The sequence below is a fragment of the Talpa occidentalis genome, unplaced genomic scaffold (assembly GCF_014898055.3).
Source record: "Talpa occidentalis isolate TD23 unplaced genomic scaffold, MPIMG_talOcc4v2.1 talOcc4.6, whole genome shotgun sequence".
NCBI classification, from domain to species: Eukaryota; Metazoa; Chordata; class Mammalia; order Eulipotyphla; family Talpidae; genus Talpa; species Talpa occidentalis.
The window spans coordinates 89562477-89582198 of NW_023604972.1; the positions used below are offsets into that span (position 1 = coordinate 89562477).

Below are 19722 nucleotides of genomic sequence, written 5' to 3' on the forward strand. Positions count from 1 at the left end.
CCCTAGTAGTTTGGTTTAATTTTTCTTCCACATTACTAAATGCAGGAGTGCTAAATTTTTTAAAAGTTAGGAACTGGCATGATACCAACTGATCACATTTACTGCTTTTCCACATATTCATTTATAGCTAATGTGTTCCATAAATAAATTTCTTAAAACAGATACTATTCTATAGGTTTTGTTAAAATTTATATATCATTTAAACTTTGCAACATATTCCATTTATAACTTCATTTAGGTGACAAACTACCCAGTTTTATCTGGAAAGCTGGTATCACCCCCATTTCATAGGTGGGAAACTGGAAATGTAAAACACTCTAAATGTAAAACACTCTAAATGTAAAACACTCTAAAGTTAAATTCGGTTTGCACCCCTAATCTCAGGTTTAATTTTGAGATTCTAAGTGAGAATAAATGTACCTTAAAAGCTATCTGTTAATAAATTCTTAATTGGTTGAGTTAAAGAATAATTTCCTTTGTTAAACTTTCATTATATGTTGTATTATATATTTTAGTAATACATAATAAAGCTCTGCTTACACAGAGATATAATCGTTTGACCTCTACTGACCAAAATTTTCATTGGCACTACAAGTATCAAAGCTCTGACAGGCTAATTGAGTTAAATGGCCGAAACAGGGCACATGAAACATACTAATAAGACTGTTCAACTTCCGTAGAGGCTTTTCATACAAATATCATATATACAACATATATATTACTCATAGAATCACAGAAGGTGGGTGAGAGGAAACAGAGAACCTAGATAGGAGTATTGCTTATGGGCTTGTGGCAGGCCCCAGTCTGATCCCTACAGGAGGAATGCTGCGAAGAATCCAAGGAAGTGAGCTGGGAAGAGGGTCGGAGCCTGGGTCAGGAGTGCCCACCCAGCTCTTCCCTCCTCCCCTCCCCGCCACTGTTGCTTTGTATACTATAGTATACTAGACTTGCCATTTTCAAGAGTGCTAGCTGTTTCCTATATGTGCGTCTCACACATTCAGACCTACCAATATGACACAAAGCGAGACACTGGTTTGCCAATAAATGATATTCTTTTTCTACAAAATGTTATCCTCAGAAAATGAAAAAGTGCAAGTGTGAAATGTGTAACAGAAATAGTTTTCTACAGTTAAAGGCTTAAATTGATGTGTATAGCAGGACTGCCTATAATTACATAAATGCCTACCCTATAAGCATGCCTTCTTAAAACTCTGTAGTTCCCAGTGTTACATGGGATACACTATAAAGTCATAAGCCTTAAAGGTTTTGTGATGTAAGGCTCACTGCACTATATAATCCTACATTCCAGTTATAGGAAGACTTCTGGAAGAAGAAACCACTCATTTTTATTTAAAAGAAGTTACCCATTGTATCCTTGAACTTGAAATATAGACACTCTATCCTCTATAAAGAAAAATAGGGGTTATAAACCATAAATTTATCCTACCAAGGCAAGAACATAATTAGTAGGTAACTAGATTTAAATCACACCCAAAAAGACAAACTATAAAAGGCTGTGACTGATAGCTTACAAAAGTCTCCTTAATACAGTAACAAACTCTCTATAAATTTAATTACAAATATACACACAAAAATGTAATTTTTCCTAGTCAAAAATACTGACCCAAATATCCAAAAGCAAATACATGAATGTTCCTGCTACACAAATTAAAATTTCTTTGCAAGCATCTGTGTAATTTCTTAATTTAGTAAAAGAAGAAGGCTGTACCTTCTTCCATCAAAAGATGCTGCAGGCCAAAAAAGACAGCTTCATGGGGTGGCTCTTTCTTTCTGCCAAAATCCAGTGCCAGCATGCTCAGCTCTGAGCAGCTCTTACACTGAACCCACAACTGCCCTAGCTAAGGGGGCCCATGCTGGCTGTGAGGGGTTACCTATTAACACATGTCCAACCTCTCAGTGAGGGGTGCAACAAACTTTTCATATTCCTCATACTGTTTTGCACAGCACCTACTTAAGACAGATAGCTCCTAAACATTTCTATTTTGTTGTTATTTCCAGGCACTTCGTGTCTGTCATAAATATATATGTGAGTATGTTATTATATACAGTAGAAAATGAAACTCCTTCTAATCTCTTCCTAACAGAACAATACTTCATGTATGTCCAGCCTTAGACCAGTCTGTCAAGAGGCACATCTTAACACCTACTATGTAAAATCCTATATGCTGGAGTCAAGAAAATCTGTCCAGCAGACAGGCATCTTGGCTGGATTCTTGTCTCCAAAATAGCGACTCATTCGACATTCCCTGTAATAAGCCTTTAATTCAAAATAAAATAAAAAGAACATTAACTACTCTAAAGAAGAAAAAAAGAAAAGGAACTGTCAACATTGATCAGTGGGGAAATCAACCACATATTTGGAATTCTATGAGAATAAGTTAACAAACAGGCACCTGGCAGGAAAAAATTTTAAGGAAATTATTGAGACATGATACACTTCCTGTCAAAACAACACATGAGGTGGTGATTCATTACGTTAGTATCTTCTAAACACTATGCAACTTTCAGTGCTCTGTAAGTTTTATGATAGTCAAGTGTGGAACAGAAGAATTATTTAATTTTAAGTACTAAGCTGTTAAATGGTCCTGTGTTCAAAACAAAAACTGTCATGACGCCAGTTACATGGATAGGAAAACAGCCACAGCAAAAAAAAAAAAAAAAAAAAAGAAAGAAAGAAAGAAAACTATATCAACTCACTGTATTCACAACTGTACTCTTTGATGTCATTAAGCAAGGTACTATCATTTCACTCCCCTAGTTTAGCTTTGGCTCAAGCTCTGGACACTGGTGTAAGTGAGAGTTGAGATCTTAGCTCTGGACTTGAGAGCTGTCTCCCAGCACTACAGACATTATAATCAGTTTGCTCTTGACAAGTCAAGAACACCAAGACCCTGATTGAACATTTCCAGAATTCTGGAAATTTGCTTCATTCTCACATGACTAATTAGAAATACATACATTTTTGAATATATACATAAGCAAAGCTATTTTCTATAGAAATTTAAGATGTACAAGTATTTGCCAAAACAAATATGGAACACAAAATAGTCTCTTCGGGCCTCCCCTGTGGCGCAGCGGTTGAGCGCTGGGTTGCAAAGCTGCCCACAGCCTCTGCAGCGTCGGTTCGATCCCCGGCTGCTCCCCGGCCACCGGCGGAGGGTCCCACATGGCGCGCAGACCTCTCCTGCCGCCTGCTGCTCCCCTCAGCAGTGTACTTTAGTCCTTCTGCCTGCTCTGCTCCCCGCTCTGGCTCTGGTGAATTCTCTCACCCTTCTGCGCTTCTGACTGTACCCAGTGCTTGTATAAATAAATAAAAAAAATAAATCTTTAAAAAAAAAAAAAATAGTCTCTTCTGCTCAATAACATTCAAGTTTTTCTCTTCCTACCAAATAGTTACTGCAAACGTTTAAATTTTTAAGCCCAAATTTGAAAGGATTTTTAAACTAACATTATGTAAGTTCAATGACTAAAATTTTTTTAGCAAGTGCAGGAGTTTTGGTTGAATTCTGATATCTGAAAGGTAATCACTCCAAATATATTTATGAACTAAGATGAGGTATACAGATTTTTATTAAGATGTCTAGTTATTAAATTTACTGGTTTTTAAAAATCACTGAAACAGACACATTTATAATATAGATTGCATGAGTATATTTATTATATTTAGATTTTTGTAAGAGCAAAAAAAATTAGACAATACTTTGATCCCTATTTACCAGGTACGGGCCCCAGAAAAATGCCTTCCCTCGGGCTGCTGAAAACACCCTGCTCCATACCATCTCCACATCACAATGTATTCCCTTGCTTTCCTGGCTGCTGATTTGGTGGCTCAGAGACAGCTCCTTAAAAACTACTTCCAAGACTCTTATCTCTAAGCCTCCAGCATCCAGAATATGCCTGCCTCATAGTGATGACTAGCCAAACAACTCAGCAACAGCTCAAAGCAGAACTCTCAAATGCTCTGAGGTGGAAACGCTTTAGAACAAACTGAATGATAGGGATTTGAGTCCCTACACCCAGCAAGTAAAATCCCAAAAGCAAAATGCCCAATATCCAAATCACTAATAGAGCATTATCTTTATTCTGAAGTTCTATAAGAGGCAGAGAGATGTCATGCCTTAAGATGTCATCATTTTTATGAAGACACGCTTGTTTTAATATTACTAGTCAGTAGCAATATTAAATTTTGAATATTGAAATACTAGAAATGTACATGAAATGGTGGAGGTTTTAGAAAATATTATGAAATTAAACAAAGAGAACCCACCAAGTTTCTTAAGAAAAGGCAGGGAGGGAAGCAAGGAGAATGTAAATGGGAGGAAAGAGACAGCGAGGGAGAGAAAGCAATTGTTATTTTATCTAAAAACTGACATTTATCAAAAATGCTATAAACTTCAGGGCATATTCTCCACCCAGCCTAAATGAAGTACATTAAGTTCCATCTGCTAAAATGATATTAATATCCATTTTCAGTCATCTTAGAATTCAATTTAAAATAATTACTGGATTATTACTGGCTGATTCCACCTCACTGTTCATGAAGAATTCAGACAACAAGAGGAGCTGCCATGACAGGGAAATCTCAGAGTACGAGTAATCATTTCTCCTTATAAGATTAAACACTAAAGTAGCATCTTCAAATCCAACTTGTTGAGCAATTCAGACGTTACCAGTCAAGTGTCTGAAAGCACTCTGGGAACCAAGGATCATGTGAATAACCCCAAGGGAGGCTTAAACACCATCCTTACCTCCACAGAAACACAGAATTCCAGAGACAGAACACGCCATAGGGAGGGCTTGACCCAACCCCTTAGGTTTCAGATGAGGTCACCAGGGCCCAGAGAGGCAACATGACCCACCCAAGTACGTCAATGACAGCACTCAGCACTAAGATTTCAGCCCACATTCTTCTTCTGGTTCAAGCGTTGTTATACCCAGATGAGAAGTCTTCTAAAGAACTTCCTATTGCATACAATCTCCTACAAGACTCAAAATGAATTGTGGTCATGCCCAACTCCCACAAAAAAAAAAAAAATGCTCTTAAATTCATTTATATCCAGACATCCTATCTATTTCTATTTCTTTTTCTGGCTGCTTATTCAGAAAAATGCCATCATTGTCAGTGAACTTAAAACATGAATGTGAAAAGAAAAAAAGATGTGTTTTCTTATTTTTAATACCAAAAAAAGTTTGTAATAAACCAATATCTGAATTACACTTGGTATCCCTGTGAAGATAGTATTTTCCTAAAACTGTTCATGGTAAATTTGAATTTTCCATAGCTCAGTCCTGGTTTTTTTAAGATAAGCAAGCCAAGTGCAAGGATAATTAGGGTCTTTCTGAAGTTACAAAGATGACCTAAAAGCTCATTTTTATCACAAACAACCTGTGTATGTGTTTATAAAATCAATTTTACCTTCTCATATAGGATTTTAAAATGTTTTTATAAGCAGGCTAACAATCAAAGGACAAGAAAGCTTTGTATAAATTTCTATTTAAATTCAAATCTTTCGGACCTCCCTGGTGGCACAGTGGGTTGAGTGCAGCACTGTGAAGCTGTCTGCAGCCTCTGCAGTGCCAGTTGATTCCCAGAGAGCTAGGGAGATACCCACATGGTGCAGCAGACCTCTCCTATCTCCCCCGCTGCTCCCCTCAGCAGTGTTTTTGGTCCTTCTACCTGTTCTGTCCACTGCTCTGTCTCTGGTGAATCCTCTCAACCTCCTGCACCTCTGGCCTATACCCCAGTTCTTGTATAAATAATATTTTAAAAAATTCAAACCTTCATAACTAAACATCAAGGAATAATTATAAGTCACATAGCTAAAATTTTTAAAGATTTTTGACACTGTTCTATACTCAATGAGCAAGTCATCAAAATTTCTAGTGATTAAATAGGAGAACAACAGGAGTTCTATATAGTAATTCAGTGAGGCAATAAACATACAATTCAAGATTGTATATTTCCCTCTAGATATTAATCACTACAAACTCTCAGAGCATTGGTAATAGGTTTTGAGCATTATATTTTACCTCAAAGAATGGGGGTGGCAGGCGACTTGCTAAGTCTCTCAGAGTATTACTTTTATAAAAGCGACTTCCAGAAATCCAGCCCTTGACAAACTGCAAAGTTGGCAACTTCATGAAAGGCAATGATAAAAAGTTTAGATAAGCCACTTCTTATACATAAAAGGTACTTTTAATAAGAGGGAGATTACACTTTCCTTAGAATGATAAACCTGGGTCCTAATTCCCCCATCAATCCATCCCACCCATTCCCTTCAATTCAAATTCTATCCCCCAAATATTTATTAACAGTAAATTAATCCACTATCTAAAGATAACAATTCATAAAAATAATCAACTATGTCCCATTTGGAAAGAGATTCTAATATTCTCTGAATATATGTAGAGATCATCATGTTCAAGACTAAACATAAGCTCAAGACCAAAACCAGACCTCCTGATACCTAGTTCTCTGTTTTCCACTCAACTGATGAAAAGAATGGTTTTGCTTTTACCCTTCTCCCTGACTCTCTCCCAGAACAAATAAATAATGAGAGTGTCATGTCCTAAAGAGTTGTAAAAGAGACAAAAACTTCAAATAATCTGAGGTTGCCAAAAAAGCTAAGGATAATATTTTTGTTTCAAGTTTATCTTTAAGTCACATCTTCAAGGAAGGGATAGATAGGTCTGCTTGGGATTGATGATATAGTATAAATGCACAATAAAGAAATAAGGAGAATTCTTCTACATCTGTTTGTTTCTATTTGGATTTTTTTCTCCTCTTGGAGAAGAATGATTTTCTAATTGAAGAGGACAGAAAAAGCATTTTTAAGAGGGAAGTCACAGAAGTTCCAGGTTGCTGAACATGCCAGGATATGAAAAATTTGATGAGAATTCCCATCCATAATTCATTAGGAACTATGAAGAATGACAGAGGGATTCCAATACAGGAGAAAAATCACATACCATTTAAATTTTCAAGAAGGGAGATTCTACAAACTATAGACAGAAAAAACTTTGTGTTGAACCTGAACAAGACTCTGGAGTAATTATTAAAGCGTTGATCTCTGAATACCTCAAAGAGAAAGCAGTGGCTACTTAGTACCAGTGTGGGTTCCCCATGAATAAGTCACTTGAGAATAACCCCATTCCAATATGTGATTAATAAACTAGTAACTCCACATACTAGAGATATAGATTTGGCAGACATATATCCTTATGACAAGATAGAGGGATTAAGAATCAGATGCTAGTACAAATAGTGATTAGTTGAATAACTCTACTTGAAATTGGTAAACACCAAAATGAAGTGAAGTTTAGATAGACTTAAAATTGCTGTCTTAGACTTCAAGCAAGTTATAATTTTATTATGTCCTTAAGGCATTAAAGAAATGTGCCTCAAACCTGTGGAAAAATTGGAACTAAAAAGGGATAATTAATATGATAGATTAATAAACAATCTAAAGGACTTTGAAAAGCTAAAACAAGTGGTCAAATATAGGAAAAGTTAATTTGAGAAGTTAATATAAAATCTACCCGTGGAACTAAGAAACCAATTGCATGATTCCATAAATAAGATGTGACTCAGAAGCCACATATAAAAACAAACATGGCAATTTTGACTGGACATTGAGAGTCAGTAGTCAATATTTAAAAGTACTATACTTATAAAGCCACTGTTTACTGAAAAAATTATTCTATCTCAGGTCTGTACTAAGCATTTAACATAGACTATCTTATTAAGTCCATATAACAACCTTAGAAGAGAAATAGGTAAAAATGTAGGTGACCTACCCAAGACAAAGTGGACTACCAGTGCCATGAGTGCTCTGAAGTCTGTTTTGCAGCTGGTAATCTTAACCATGAAATTGTATGCTCCTCTGCACAGCAAGAGTGGCAATGGTTCTACTGTTCTCTGTCAGAAGACATGTGGAAGTACTACATTTTGAAAATAATATAGCAAATAGTAACATGCTCAGTATTCACAGAGTGGTGAGAGGATTCAATATCATGTCACTGAACAAGGATTGAAGAAAGAATTTTTTTTCCATTTTAGAGGCTTGAAGATAGGATATATAATTTTCAAAAACAAAGGACTGTGATGTAAAAGAATGACTCCCAAACAGCAGGACTTAATGATAAACTTAATACAAGAGAAAATAGTAATAATCTGAGCTTTCCAAGGTTTGTGGGGGAAGGCTGTTTGTGTGGGGATGAAACATATTACTGACAAACAAAAACAACTACAAACCAACAAAAATAGCTGTGGGCAAACTCTTCACAACAACAAAGCAGCAGCAAAACCCTGAACAGCAGAAAGCTGAGAATGACTGCATGGAGTGCAGGGAACATGTTACCTGCCTTATTCCATCCCATAATCCAGAGAAGGTTGGTGCCAAAAAGGATTTCCTTGGAGGGACTTACCCCACAGGGACAAGGACAGAAGACCCCCAAAAAAGTCTCTCCATAAGTCACAAAGACAACAAGATAGGATAAGGGGAACAAAGGAATGATAAAATAATTAGAAAGCAATTGAAAAAATATCAATAGTATGTCCTTATCTATCAATAACTATTCTTAATTACTCTAAGTGAAAATAGTTTAAATTAAAAGGCAATGTGTCTTAACATAAAAAATACAAGACCCAACTATTTATTGCCTACAGGAGAGTCAATGTCTAAGGACATTTGAGGGGAAAAAAGGAAAGGATAGAAAAAGATATTTCATGCAAATAAAAATAAAAAGTAGGTTTAACTATACTTAGATAAATAAGCTTTAAGGTCAAGCAATACCAAGAATCAAATGAGGTCACTACATAAGAAGTAAATTCATCAAGAGGGTATAACAATTGTAATTATATGCACACCCAATATAGAGCACCTAAATTTTTATGTCTGAAGACAGAAATACACAGCAATGTCATAGTAAGAGACTTCAATAACCCACTTTCAACAATGGATAGCTTATCCAGACAGAAAATCAGTGAGGAAATAATGGACTTGAACTACACTTTTGAGTAAACAGATGTTAGAAAAATTCCAATCCATTCCAACAGAATATACGTACTCTTCAAGCACACACTGGATAATCTCCAGGATAGGTTATCTGTTATATCACAAAATTAGTAAGTTAAGGGAGGCTGAAAATCATATAGAGTGCTTTTTCCAATCACCGTGGTATGAAACTAGAAATCACTAACAGGGAGAAAATTGGAAAAATCAAACATGTGGAAATCAAATACCTTTGAACAACCACTATGTCAAAGAAGAAATCAAAAGGGAAATTAAAAAATATCTGGAAACAAAAACAGAAACATGGTATATCAAAACATGCAATGCAGCAAAAGCAGTTCTAACATGGAGGCTTACTGAGATAAATACCTACATTAGGATACACTATTAAATGTGATACAGGGACTCCCTGGTGGCACATGGGATTAAGTCTTAGCACCATGAAGCTATAGCGCTGGCAGTACAAGTTTGATCCACAACCAGGGAGCTAACCCACATGGCGCAGCAGACCTTTCCTGTGTCACCTGCTGCTCCCCTCAGCAGTTTATTTCAGTGGACCCACCTGTTCTGCTCCCCACTCTGTCTCTGGTGAATCCTCTCACCCCACCCCCTACCTCTGGCCTACACCCCAGTTCTTGTATGCATAAATAAATAAATCTTTTTTAAAAATGTGATACAATAAGCTGACAGACAATAAAAATTATTATCATCCCAATAGATGCAGAAAAAGCATTTCACAAAATTTAACATTCTTTTGTGATCAAAGCTCCTAAGTTGGGTATAGAATTAACATATCTCAACATAAGGAAGGCCACATATGACAAACTCATAGCTATCACCATACTCAATGATGAAAGGTTGATAAGTCTCCCTCTAAAATCATAAGACATGGATCCATATTCACACATTTTATTTAACATAGAACTGAAGCTCTAGCCATTAGGCAAGAAATAAAAAGTAACCAAATAGGAAAGGAAGAAGTAAAGTTAACTATATTTGCAGATGACATAATCTTATATATAGAAAATCTAAGGACTTTCCACCAAAAAGCAGGTAGACTTAATAAATGAATTCAGTAAGGTGGCAGGATACAAAAAATATACAAAATTGATTGTATTTATATACTAATGACCTAAAGAAAGCGATCCCATTTACAATAGCATCAAAAATAAAATCATAGGGCCTCCCTCGTGGCACAAGGGGTTAAGACGCAACCTATGAAGATCTCTGCAGTCACTGCAGCATGAGTTCGATCCCCGGGCAGGGAGCAACCCACATGGTGCAGCAGACCTCTCTTGGCTTGCCCGCTGCTCCCCTCAGCAGTGTATTTCAGTCGATCTGCCTGTTCTGTTCCCCACTCTGTCTCTGGTGAATTCTCTCACCCCTCAAACCTCTGGCCTGTACCCAAGCTCTTGTATACATAAATCTTTTTAAAAAAATAAATAAAATCATAGGTTTAACCAAATTGAAAGATCTATAAACCAAAAGCTACAAGATATTGATGGAAAAAATTGAAGACACAAATGGAAAAATACCCTTGTTTCTGGATCAGAAGAATTAATATTGTTAAAATGTCCATTCAACCCAAAGCCATCTACAGATTCAGAACAAACCCTATCAAAATCCCAATGGCATTTTTCACAGAAATACAAAAAAAAATGATGCCCAAAAATAGATGACTGGATCAAGAAGATGTGGTACATATACACAATGGAATATTACTCAGCATTCAAAAAGATAAACACATGCAATTTGCAGCAACATGGATGGAGCTGGAAGGGACCATGCTCAGCGAAATAAGCCAGAAAGAAAAAGAAAAATACCGGATGGTTTCACTCATAGCAGGAATCTAGAAAACTTAAATAAGGGAACAGGAAAAAGAATAACTATAAGAAAGAAAATATCAAAATCAACAAACAACTATGAACAGAGATACTCTAGGGTGGGTAGGGGGCAGGGAAAGGAGAGATTGGGGTCAAAATAAGGGGGTTGTAATTGCATGGGGAATATAAAAATAAAATTTAAATTAATAAAAAAAAGAAATACAAAAAAATGTACTAAAATTCATATGGAATTCATAAAAGGCCCTGAATAGCCAAAGCAATCTGGAGATAGAACAGGACTGGAAGCATTACACTTGCAGATTTCAAACTATTACAAAGTTACAGTAACCAAAACAGTATGGCACTGGCATAAAAACAAACACAAACCACTGGAACACTCACAAAATGGAATCCTTTTCAGACATAAAAGAAGATCTTGCCTTTTGTCACAACATTGATGAAACTGAACCTGGAGGAAACTGTGCTAAGTGAAATAAGTGAGACATAAAAAGACAAATATTGTATGCTATATAATAGTGGTAATATGTGGATTTTTAATTTTTTTTTAAATCAGCTTTCGAAAATCTGATTTCATATAAAAAAACAGAATGGTAGCTCTCAGGAGCTGGAGGAATGAGAAAATAAGGTCAAAAGTCAGACGTCTTCAGTTATAAGAATAAATTCTGAGAATCTAATGTACAGCATGGTGATTATAATTAATACAGTATTACATACTTGAAAGTTAATGAGAGTAGATCTTAGGTGTTCTCAACACACACACACTTGTGTGTGTGCAAAGTTAACTATGTAAAGTAATGTCTGTGTTAACTCTCTTAGTAATCATTCCACAAAATACATGTATATCAAATCATCACACTATATACATTAAATATACAACTATATTTGTCAATTATTCCTCACTAAAGTTGGGGGGGAGGGCTGAGATATCTTTATGGTGATTAGTTCCTTTCACTGAAAGTATTCAAAGGGCAATAGTGAAATGGTCAACCATTTGGTTGTGCATTTGCTAGAAATTAGAGAAAACTAAGCCTGACATAATCAAGACAAATTCCTATGAGAAACTGTTGAGTCTCCCATTTATTTCTAGGAAAGAATGGCCATCAAACTTTCTGAGAAACCTTTATCTTCCTCCTATCCCGAAGTCTTCCAATGCAATCCACACCTGATACACAGTAAAACAGCTTTTAGGGGTGCTATATATTAATCGGCAATCACTAGTCCTGCACATGGACTAGTAAATGGAAATGGAGGGCTCACAAGAGGAAGCAGAGGGGATGGGTGAAAGTCAATAGCATAAAAGGAAGACTTTAAAGAAAGGCAGGCATTACTCCATCCTGGATACTCAGATACAGAATGCCAGAAACCCTAAATGTTAGAGAAGAAGCTAACAAATCCAACCATATCACCTCTTTAAAGTTATGCCAGGTTCACATATGATTCTAAAACCAGGTGATGCCAATGAAATTCTAGGTTAGGGTTTCAAAGTAAATAATCCATAATCTCAGTCATCACCATGTATCCCCTACTATGTGAAACACTTCACACCTCATCATATAGCAAACCAGGAGCTGGTAGTGCCAGGAAAACTACTGACAAAGAAGCAGGCATCAACACACAAGACAAGGGTCACTAGGCAGAAGGTCCCCTCAGGCAGAAATTTACCCAACAGGTCCTTTCTCTGAATCATCCAGCCCCATAAAAACCTCTTGACCATCACTGATACTTAGAAGCCCTTGATGACACCTCCTTTGCTCCATGAAAATTACTTTTATCAAGAAACAATCAACCCAAGTGGCCTTACATTCTTAGAGCTACCCACATCCCTCTCCACTTGGGAACTACTCAGAAGGGAGCAAGGGAGCCTATGACCTACTTGCACCCCACCGGATCAAATTCAGGCTTTCATGTCTGAAATCTCTGGGCTACATTGGACTATGTCCAGAAAGATAACCAGTCACCAGGTTACCAAGGTGAGTTAAGTTAACAGTAGTCATAGTTCATTATGCCCTCAAATGTCTACAGCCCGCCTGCTGCGAGCATAGCATCCACCCTATGGACAGCGTTCCTGGCAATGTGGCCCAAGCCAAGAAAGGCTGACTTGATAAATGTTATCCTTACTTTCAAATTTTATGCTGATATAGAATGTAAGAACTGCCAGGTTGCTAGAGACCATCAAGTCTACTCCTTTGTTTTATCAGCTAAGGAAACTGAGACCCAGAAAGGGGTCACAGTTACTGAGGTCACAAGAGTCCCCCATCCCTGCTTGGATTCCCAGCCTAGGACTCTTTCTTCTGTGGTCATAATGATGTCTCACTGCCCTCTGAAACCTGGAAAACCTACTACAACTACCACTTTTTAAAATGTCTATTTTCCAAAAGAATAACTATAATAAAGAAAAAATCAAAATCATCAAGCAACTATAAACCAGAGACACACTATGGGGTGGGGGTGGGGAGAGGAGGGAACGGGGTCAAAATAAAGGGGGTGCAATTGAATGGGGAATGAAAAAATATTAAGTGAATAAACTGCTTCAGTTTTGGAAAAAACAGTAAAAAAAATGTCTATTTTCCATTTGTTATAAATATAATCAACATTTTCTGGCACCTACTTTCTGCCAGGCACAACTCCAAGGGCTCTCTGTAAATTAACTCACTGAATCCTCCCAACAAGCCAAAGGGGCAGGTTACTATGATCATCTCCATTTTACAAAAGGAAAAACTAGAGGTAGAGGTCCTCCAAACAGGTTAGAGCTGGCTAGCTAACGAAACAGTCAGGTTCCAAAGTCCCCACTCTTAGCCACTGTTAGAGTTTATGAAAGATAATTTCTTTAACTAATAAAATGATAGCGGAGCAAGCCTGAAACAGTGTGCTCATTAGTGTTCTGCAATGAATTTAAGGGGAAAAACCACAAATTTCACTAGCATATGTAATATATCCCTTGATCATCTATTAGGGAATGTCTGTGTATATTTCAATGAAATACATAAAGCACATTAACAATTTAAGCATTTCTTAAAAGGTAAAATCACATGCATCCCAGTCTACAAGTCTGCCACTTGAAATAGGCAGAGTTATTTGAGGGCTGGCTTTAGAAGATCTATTTCTGGGCATATGACTTGAAAAGCAAAGGTATCGTTGCTGGTGTCCACCTGTGCAGACCCTCCTGCATGGATTCAAGATGATTTCTCCTGTTTTTACATTAACCTTCTACAGAAAAAAAAAAAATCAACCCCCAAATCATCAATAATCGAGCGGAAGAAAATCAAACTAAAATGACAACACACCTCTGAGGATTAATAAAAAATACATATGATAAACAGTATTCCAAATCACTGGAACAAATACCCAATATTCTATTGTATTACATTTTCACTTTCCCTCATATTAAAACTGATGTCAAATCTCATTATCTTGGTTATCCAGGAGAAGTAGTCCAGAAGCAATAATGGTAGAAATAAACAAATTACAGTTGTGCCTAAGATCGAATTTCAAGGGAAAAATTGCTGTCAATTTAGAAAATGCACTATCATGTAAACTTACAGGACTTATTTTACCAGCCAAATGTCCTAGTGCGGAGTGTGTAAAGAGCCCACTATGAAAATATAAGAAATCCTAAAAACTCTAAAAACAGAAAAGCATCGCCTTAAACATGAAACCCACAGTCCAGAGAATTAAAGCAAAGAAAAATGTCAGGTACATAGCAGTAACTCATTAAATACTTGTTGAATACAAGTGAAGAAAATGTTTACAGAGGAGCATAATAAAAAATGGAAATGGAAAAATAGCAGATACTGCTTTGAGTTGTTGAGATTTTATTAATACCAGGGTAAGAAAGAACTAACGATCATAGAGACTGGGGAAAAAATGATAACACAATCCAATCAGACAAATTTTGTGCTACAGGACCTGACTTGTACTTCTGAAGAAAAATATCTCTAAGCCCAGCTTTGCCTTAGTAAGTGATCTGGAATCAAACCCTGCATGGTGACACAACATTTACAGTACAGTTCTAATGTGGCAAAATTCCCTGAATTTGGTGCATTTTAAATATGTTAATTTAGAATTTTCAATAGGAGTTGCCCAAGCTTGACCCATCACTTATTTTAGTAACAGGAAAAATATATATCCTATATCGTCTCTGCTCCACTAAAAGAGCATAAATACAAATGCAATTAGACAAAATCTACATAAGCCAGACCTGTCATATCTGATCCATAAATTAAAGCATAATAAAATTACAGCCTGGGAGTCTGAGAGTAATTAAGGCTATGTACAGCACCATCCTAGCCATGGCCCAGTCAAAGAATCTCCCAACAATTATATCATAAATCTTTCTCCTGGGGAATCAGCTCTTGCTCTTAAACTCTGGCAGGACTTGAAATTAGCATTTACATACCAATATAGCAGTTACCAATTTTGTACAGAATGCCTAATATAAAAGTAATATTATATTCTGTTTCTTGTTTTAATGCCTGGTTAGAACACATATCCTTTTCTCTCATGGCATATACTAAAGGTCATGGTATCACAGCTCACCTGAAATTCCTGCTCAATTTAAATCTTAGCCACAACACTGGTTTCTTATAAGAGCACAATGAGAAAATATTCCAAAATCTTCTTCAGTGTTCACGAGATAAAAAAGAAAGAAACCCAAGTGAGCACGTGATGAGATTTCATAAAGCCTTAATTGCCAACTATTATTTTTCCTTTTACCTTTAAGTGTTTCTGAACCGCTTAAAGGACAGGGCAGGTGCTTCAAAGGAAAATCTAACGACACACCTGTTACATAACCTGTTCTTAGTTGGTCAGGTTATGTGGTTTTGATAAGGAATAAAACACAGTCAAAAGCAGTAAAAACACTGATTCTCTGTTCTCCATTCTCCCATTAGTCAGGACATTCATCTGAGGCACACACCCAATAGGTAGCTCTGTGCCTCGGTTTCCCTAACCATTAAATATGAGGTGCGATGCTATTCAAATTCTATTTGATCAAAGTTATGAACATAACACACTAGAACATTATGTTGATTACAGAGCATTACATAAATACAACATGTATTGTATTTTAAAATTCCAAAGCTTATTGTAGTGTTTTACTCCAAATACTCCAAAGAGGTTGGCTGGGCCATTAATCAAGATGAGGCAAATACCAATGTACTGAAGAGAAGTGTATATAAAGATACATAGAAACCCTCCCTGGCAAAGCTGTCACTGTGCATCCATAGTCATATGCAAAGAGGAAACCACAGAGCTTAAGAAAGACGGGTCTTTTTGTTTTTGCTTTCCCTGACAGTATCAGGGCCTAGGAACACAAGATGACAAAGTTTCAGAAAATCAAGGACCCCAAATGATCAAGTTCTTCTAATCGTCTTTTCCATATTTTCTTACCCAAATGGCGCCCAATGTAGTGATAAAACTCCACAACTCCAGATCTGTGGAGATTTGCCGAGACCCAGGAAGGGGTCAAGGAGAGAGAAGTTGCACAAACACAGATGGTGCGGCCTTTCCTCGGCCCGCCCAACTGTAGCCAATAGAACGGCCGCAGTAGGCTCTAAAGGAGGCAGATGGATTCTCTCCTGGAAATCTAATTGGCGTCCGGGAAACCAGAGCTAAATCTCCAGGGAGGCCTGAGCACCCAGGTTAACGCAGCCCTACACTGCAAGGATGCCTCGTTGGCCAAGCACAGGCCTGTCGTGACCCCTTTGGAAACTAAGCACCAGAAGGTTAGGATACCACCACCCACACCCAACCAAGATAACCATAGATGCCTTCTAAAACACAGCGAACATTTCCATACGAAAAGAAGTGTTAGCGCTGGTGTCCAGAGCTTGCACTTGGTCGGCCTTTTGGGAACCCAGCCCGGCCAAGCACCCTCTCCCCAGAGTCTTTGCACCCAAAGAAAGGGAAGACCCCAACTTTCAGACTCACCCTTCTGCACCCAAGAGTGCCATCTATTTCCCTGGCGCCGAAGGACGCTGGCCCGGCTTCCACTCACCCATCCCCTACCCCTGACCGCCATAGGGACGGCCGCGCTCTCCCAGCGCTCGGAGCCGGGCCGGGTCGCCCGAGAGACCCCGCGCTCCGCAGCTGCCGCGGCCGCACGGAGCTGTGCAGCCCGGCGCACTTGTTGCCGTCCCCGAGGGACCGGGGGGCGGCGATCCCTCGCGCCGAGGAGCCCGCGGTAGCACCCCCGTCCCGCCTCCGCTGACCTCGCCTCCCCGGGACCGTGGAGAAAGTAGCTCAGGGATCGTGCACTCAGGTGAGGAGGACAAACTTTTCCACCCAGGGCTGCAGGGAGAGGCGGGGCACGGAGCCCCCCAGAGCCATTACCTGGAGCTGCGCCCCCGCCGCCTCCGGAGCCCCAGCGAGGCGCTGCCTCCCGCGCCCTGCCCCAGGGCGCCCGGAACGCGCCCCCGGACCGCCGCCGCCGCCCGGAGCCGCGAAGGCTCTCCCCGAAGCTGCCCACGCCCGGCGGCCGCAAGACCGCGGCCAGCGCGCAGGGGGCGGAGCCGCGGCCGCGCTCCGGCCGGGCTGGCTGCGCCCGCCGCGGTGCCGCCGCCCCCGCTCGCTCCGCGCCTGCCGGCTGCCACTGGATCCCCGGCCTACCCGCCTCCCGGCCCCGGCTGCACAGGCATCACATGGCCCGGCCCGCCCGCCGCGCCCGACACCGGCTCCAGGAGGAAACCTGAAGCTGCCGGCGCGGCGCTGTCTCCGCCAGCCCCTCCCGCCGCGGGGCGGTGGCCGGCTCGCCTCGGCTTCCCTCCCCCGGCACCGAGCGCCGAGGCGGGCGGAGGCTGGCGCGGCCCGGCCGGGCCCGAGGGAGGCGAGGTTGCGCCCTAGTGGCGGCGCCCGTGCGCCCCGGGCCCCTCGGGCCTCGCCTGGGCGCTGCCTGGAGAAGGGGCCGGCCTGCCCGCACCTGCCAGGAGTGGTGCCAGCCCCGAGGGAGGCTCAGGCCGCGTCAGTCAAAAGGCACCACACCGGTGGCACAGTCCGGCCCCAGCATTATTTAAACAGCAGCAGACGCCGTGTCCCGTCTCCAGCTCACGTACCTCTGGCCCAGAGCTTCGAGAACTGGGCTTCTCCTGGCGTTCTTGCAACCACGTGGCGCCTTTAAAGTCGCGATTCAAGAATTTTCGTGAAAACCATAATCTCTGTGTGTGTGTGTGTGTGTGTGTGTGTGTGTGTGTGTGTGTGTGTTTCATTGAAGAACAAACGAAAGAGTTCCTTATCCTGGTGATTATTCTGTTATAACCGATCACAACCCCAAGGGGAAAAGCTTCCTCTCCATCAGTTCTTACATAAAACAGACTTCAATTACAGCAGCTTTCAAAACAAAATTGCCGATTTGACAGTTCTCGTAATTACCTTGAATCTCTGCTTTGTTGTCTTGTGAAGACCTGTCACCCACAGAACCAGGACAGGGGTGTGGTCCAAGGAAGTTGGCCACCATGACGCTGAGCCAGAAAGGAGCACCCTTCCCCAACTACCTCTGTCTCCTCTGCAGGTCCTTGGCCATTTCCACCTCCCTTCCTGTCCTCACTTTGGCGAGTCCAGCTTGCTGGAATAGCTCCTGAGAGGCAGCTACTGGCTGAAGAAGAGAGCACTGCTGTGTGTCTAAAGTCAGCTCAGCTCCAAGGGAAAGGCCCGGAATTGCCTTCATAAAAAAAACCCCAAGTGTCACTGTACTCCTCACCGAGGGCTGCACTTCCAGTTGATTCTAATTCAGGGAGAACTGTGAGCCCAAGACCTGGCCTCAGGCACTGCCTTGTGAAGAAAAAAGTCTCTGACCTTCATGACACTGAAGATAAAGATAAAAACAATACTCTTCAAAAATAAAATATATTTCCAACCTAAATATGTCTCCTGAAGATTAAAAGAATGAGACAAAAATAGTTTTCAAGCCATTCAAGTGAGTAGGAACTTTGATGCATCTGTTATTCCTTTTTATGGCATTAGTATTGAATCATTGTATATTTTCTTTCTTTGTCCACCCTTTTTCTTTCATTAATTCTGTCAGAAATACAAGTAGAGAAAAATAAGTCAACGTGAGAAGAGAAACAACTGTGGTAAGAAGTTGCCCCAAAACTTCTCTTCCCCATTGTATGGGGAATATAAAAATAAAATTTATTATTTAAAAAAAAATAAAAATTCACCTACAGAAAAAAAAAAAAACTTCTCTTCCCCACTAAAAAGAAACCAGCAAAACTAGTAATTGTGGAACCCTCACTGAGGACATATAATCACGCGATCTATAGTTTTCTTGCTTTCTCTCAAGCACTGAGTGTAATCAATATTTAAATAAGTACTTGGCTTTCAACTTCTCTAGGTTCAAATATTCAGCAAAGTGTACTCTAGCCATCTTAAAAGAAGTCTGCAAGTGTGTGAGGCAGGAAGCTATCAGTTCCGTAAACAACCCTTTGCATCTGATTGATTTTGCTGCTCCAGATATAGGTCACTCAGGACACTGAGATAGTGTGAAGCTTGGCTGGGACAGCACTTATTTAGAATTCAAAGACTTCGCATTCTCAGTCCCCAGACAAGGAACATTCAGCCAACAAGAAATCAAGCTGTTAATTCAGTTGGGAAAATTCTAACTTCCATGAGTATTATACCAGTGTCCCAGCTCAGCTGTCTTTTCTAACTATTCAATCTCCATTCATCCTTACAGACTTCTCTCCAGACAGACCTCCTCCATAAATCCTTTCTTTATTGTACTGATTTCCGACACCCTCTGAACTTTGACAAAGTTTAATGGCCTTACCACACAACATAGCACCTGATTGTATTCACTGTCATATGCTGGACAACCACAAGTTCTTATCCTCTCTTCAAAACTTGTCATT

General features: G+C 39.7%; 1 protein-coding gene across 1 annotated transcript in view; it reads right to left on the reverse strand.

Moving 5' to 3' along the window:
* LOC119260417 (rho guanine nucleotide exchange factor 28-like) overlaps positions 1–18546 on the reverse strand; it is a 200889-nt gene extending 182343 nt beyond the window's left edge. Inside the window, exon 1 of the mRNA XM_037529350.2 lies at positions 18245–18546. Coding sequence (XP_037385247.1) covers positions 18245–18329 — 85 coding nt within the window. The 5' untranslated portion in view covers positions 18330–18546. The remainder of the gene's footprint in view (positions 1–18244) is intronic.
* Between the last annotated feature and the right edge of the window lie 1176 nt (positions 18547–19722).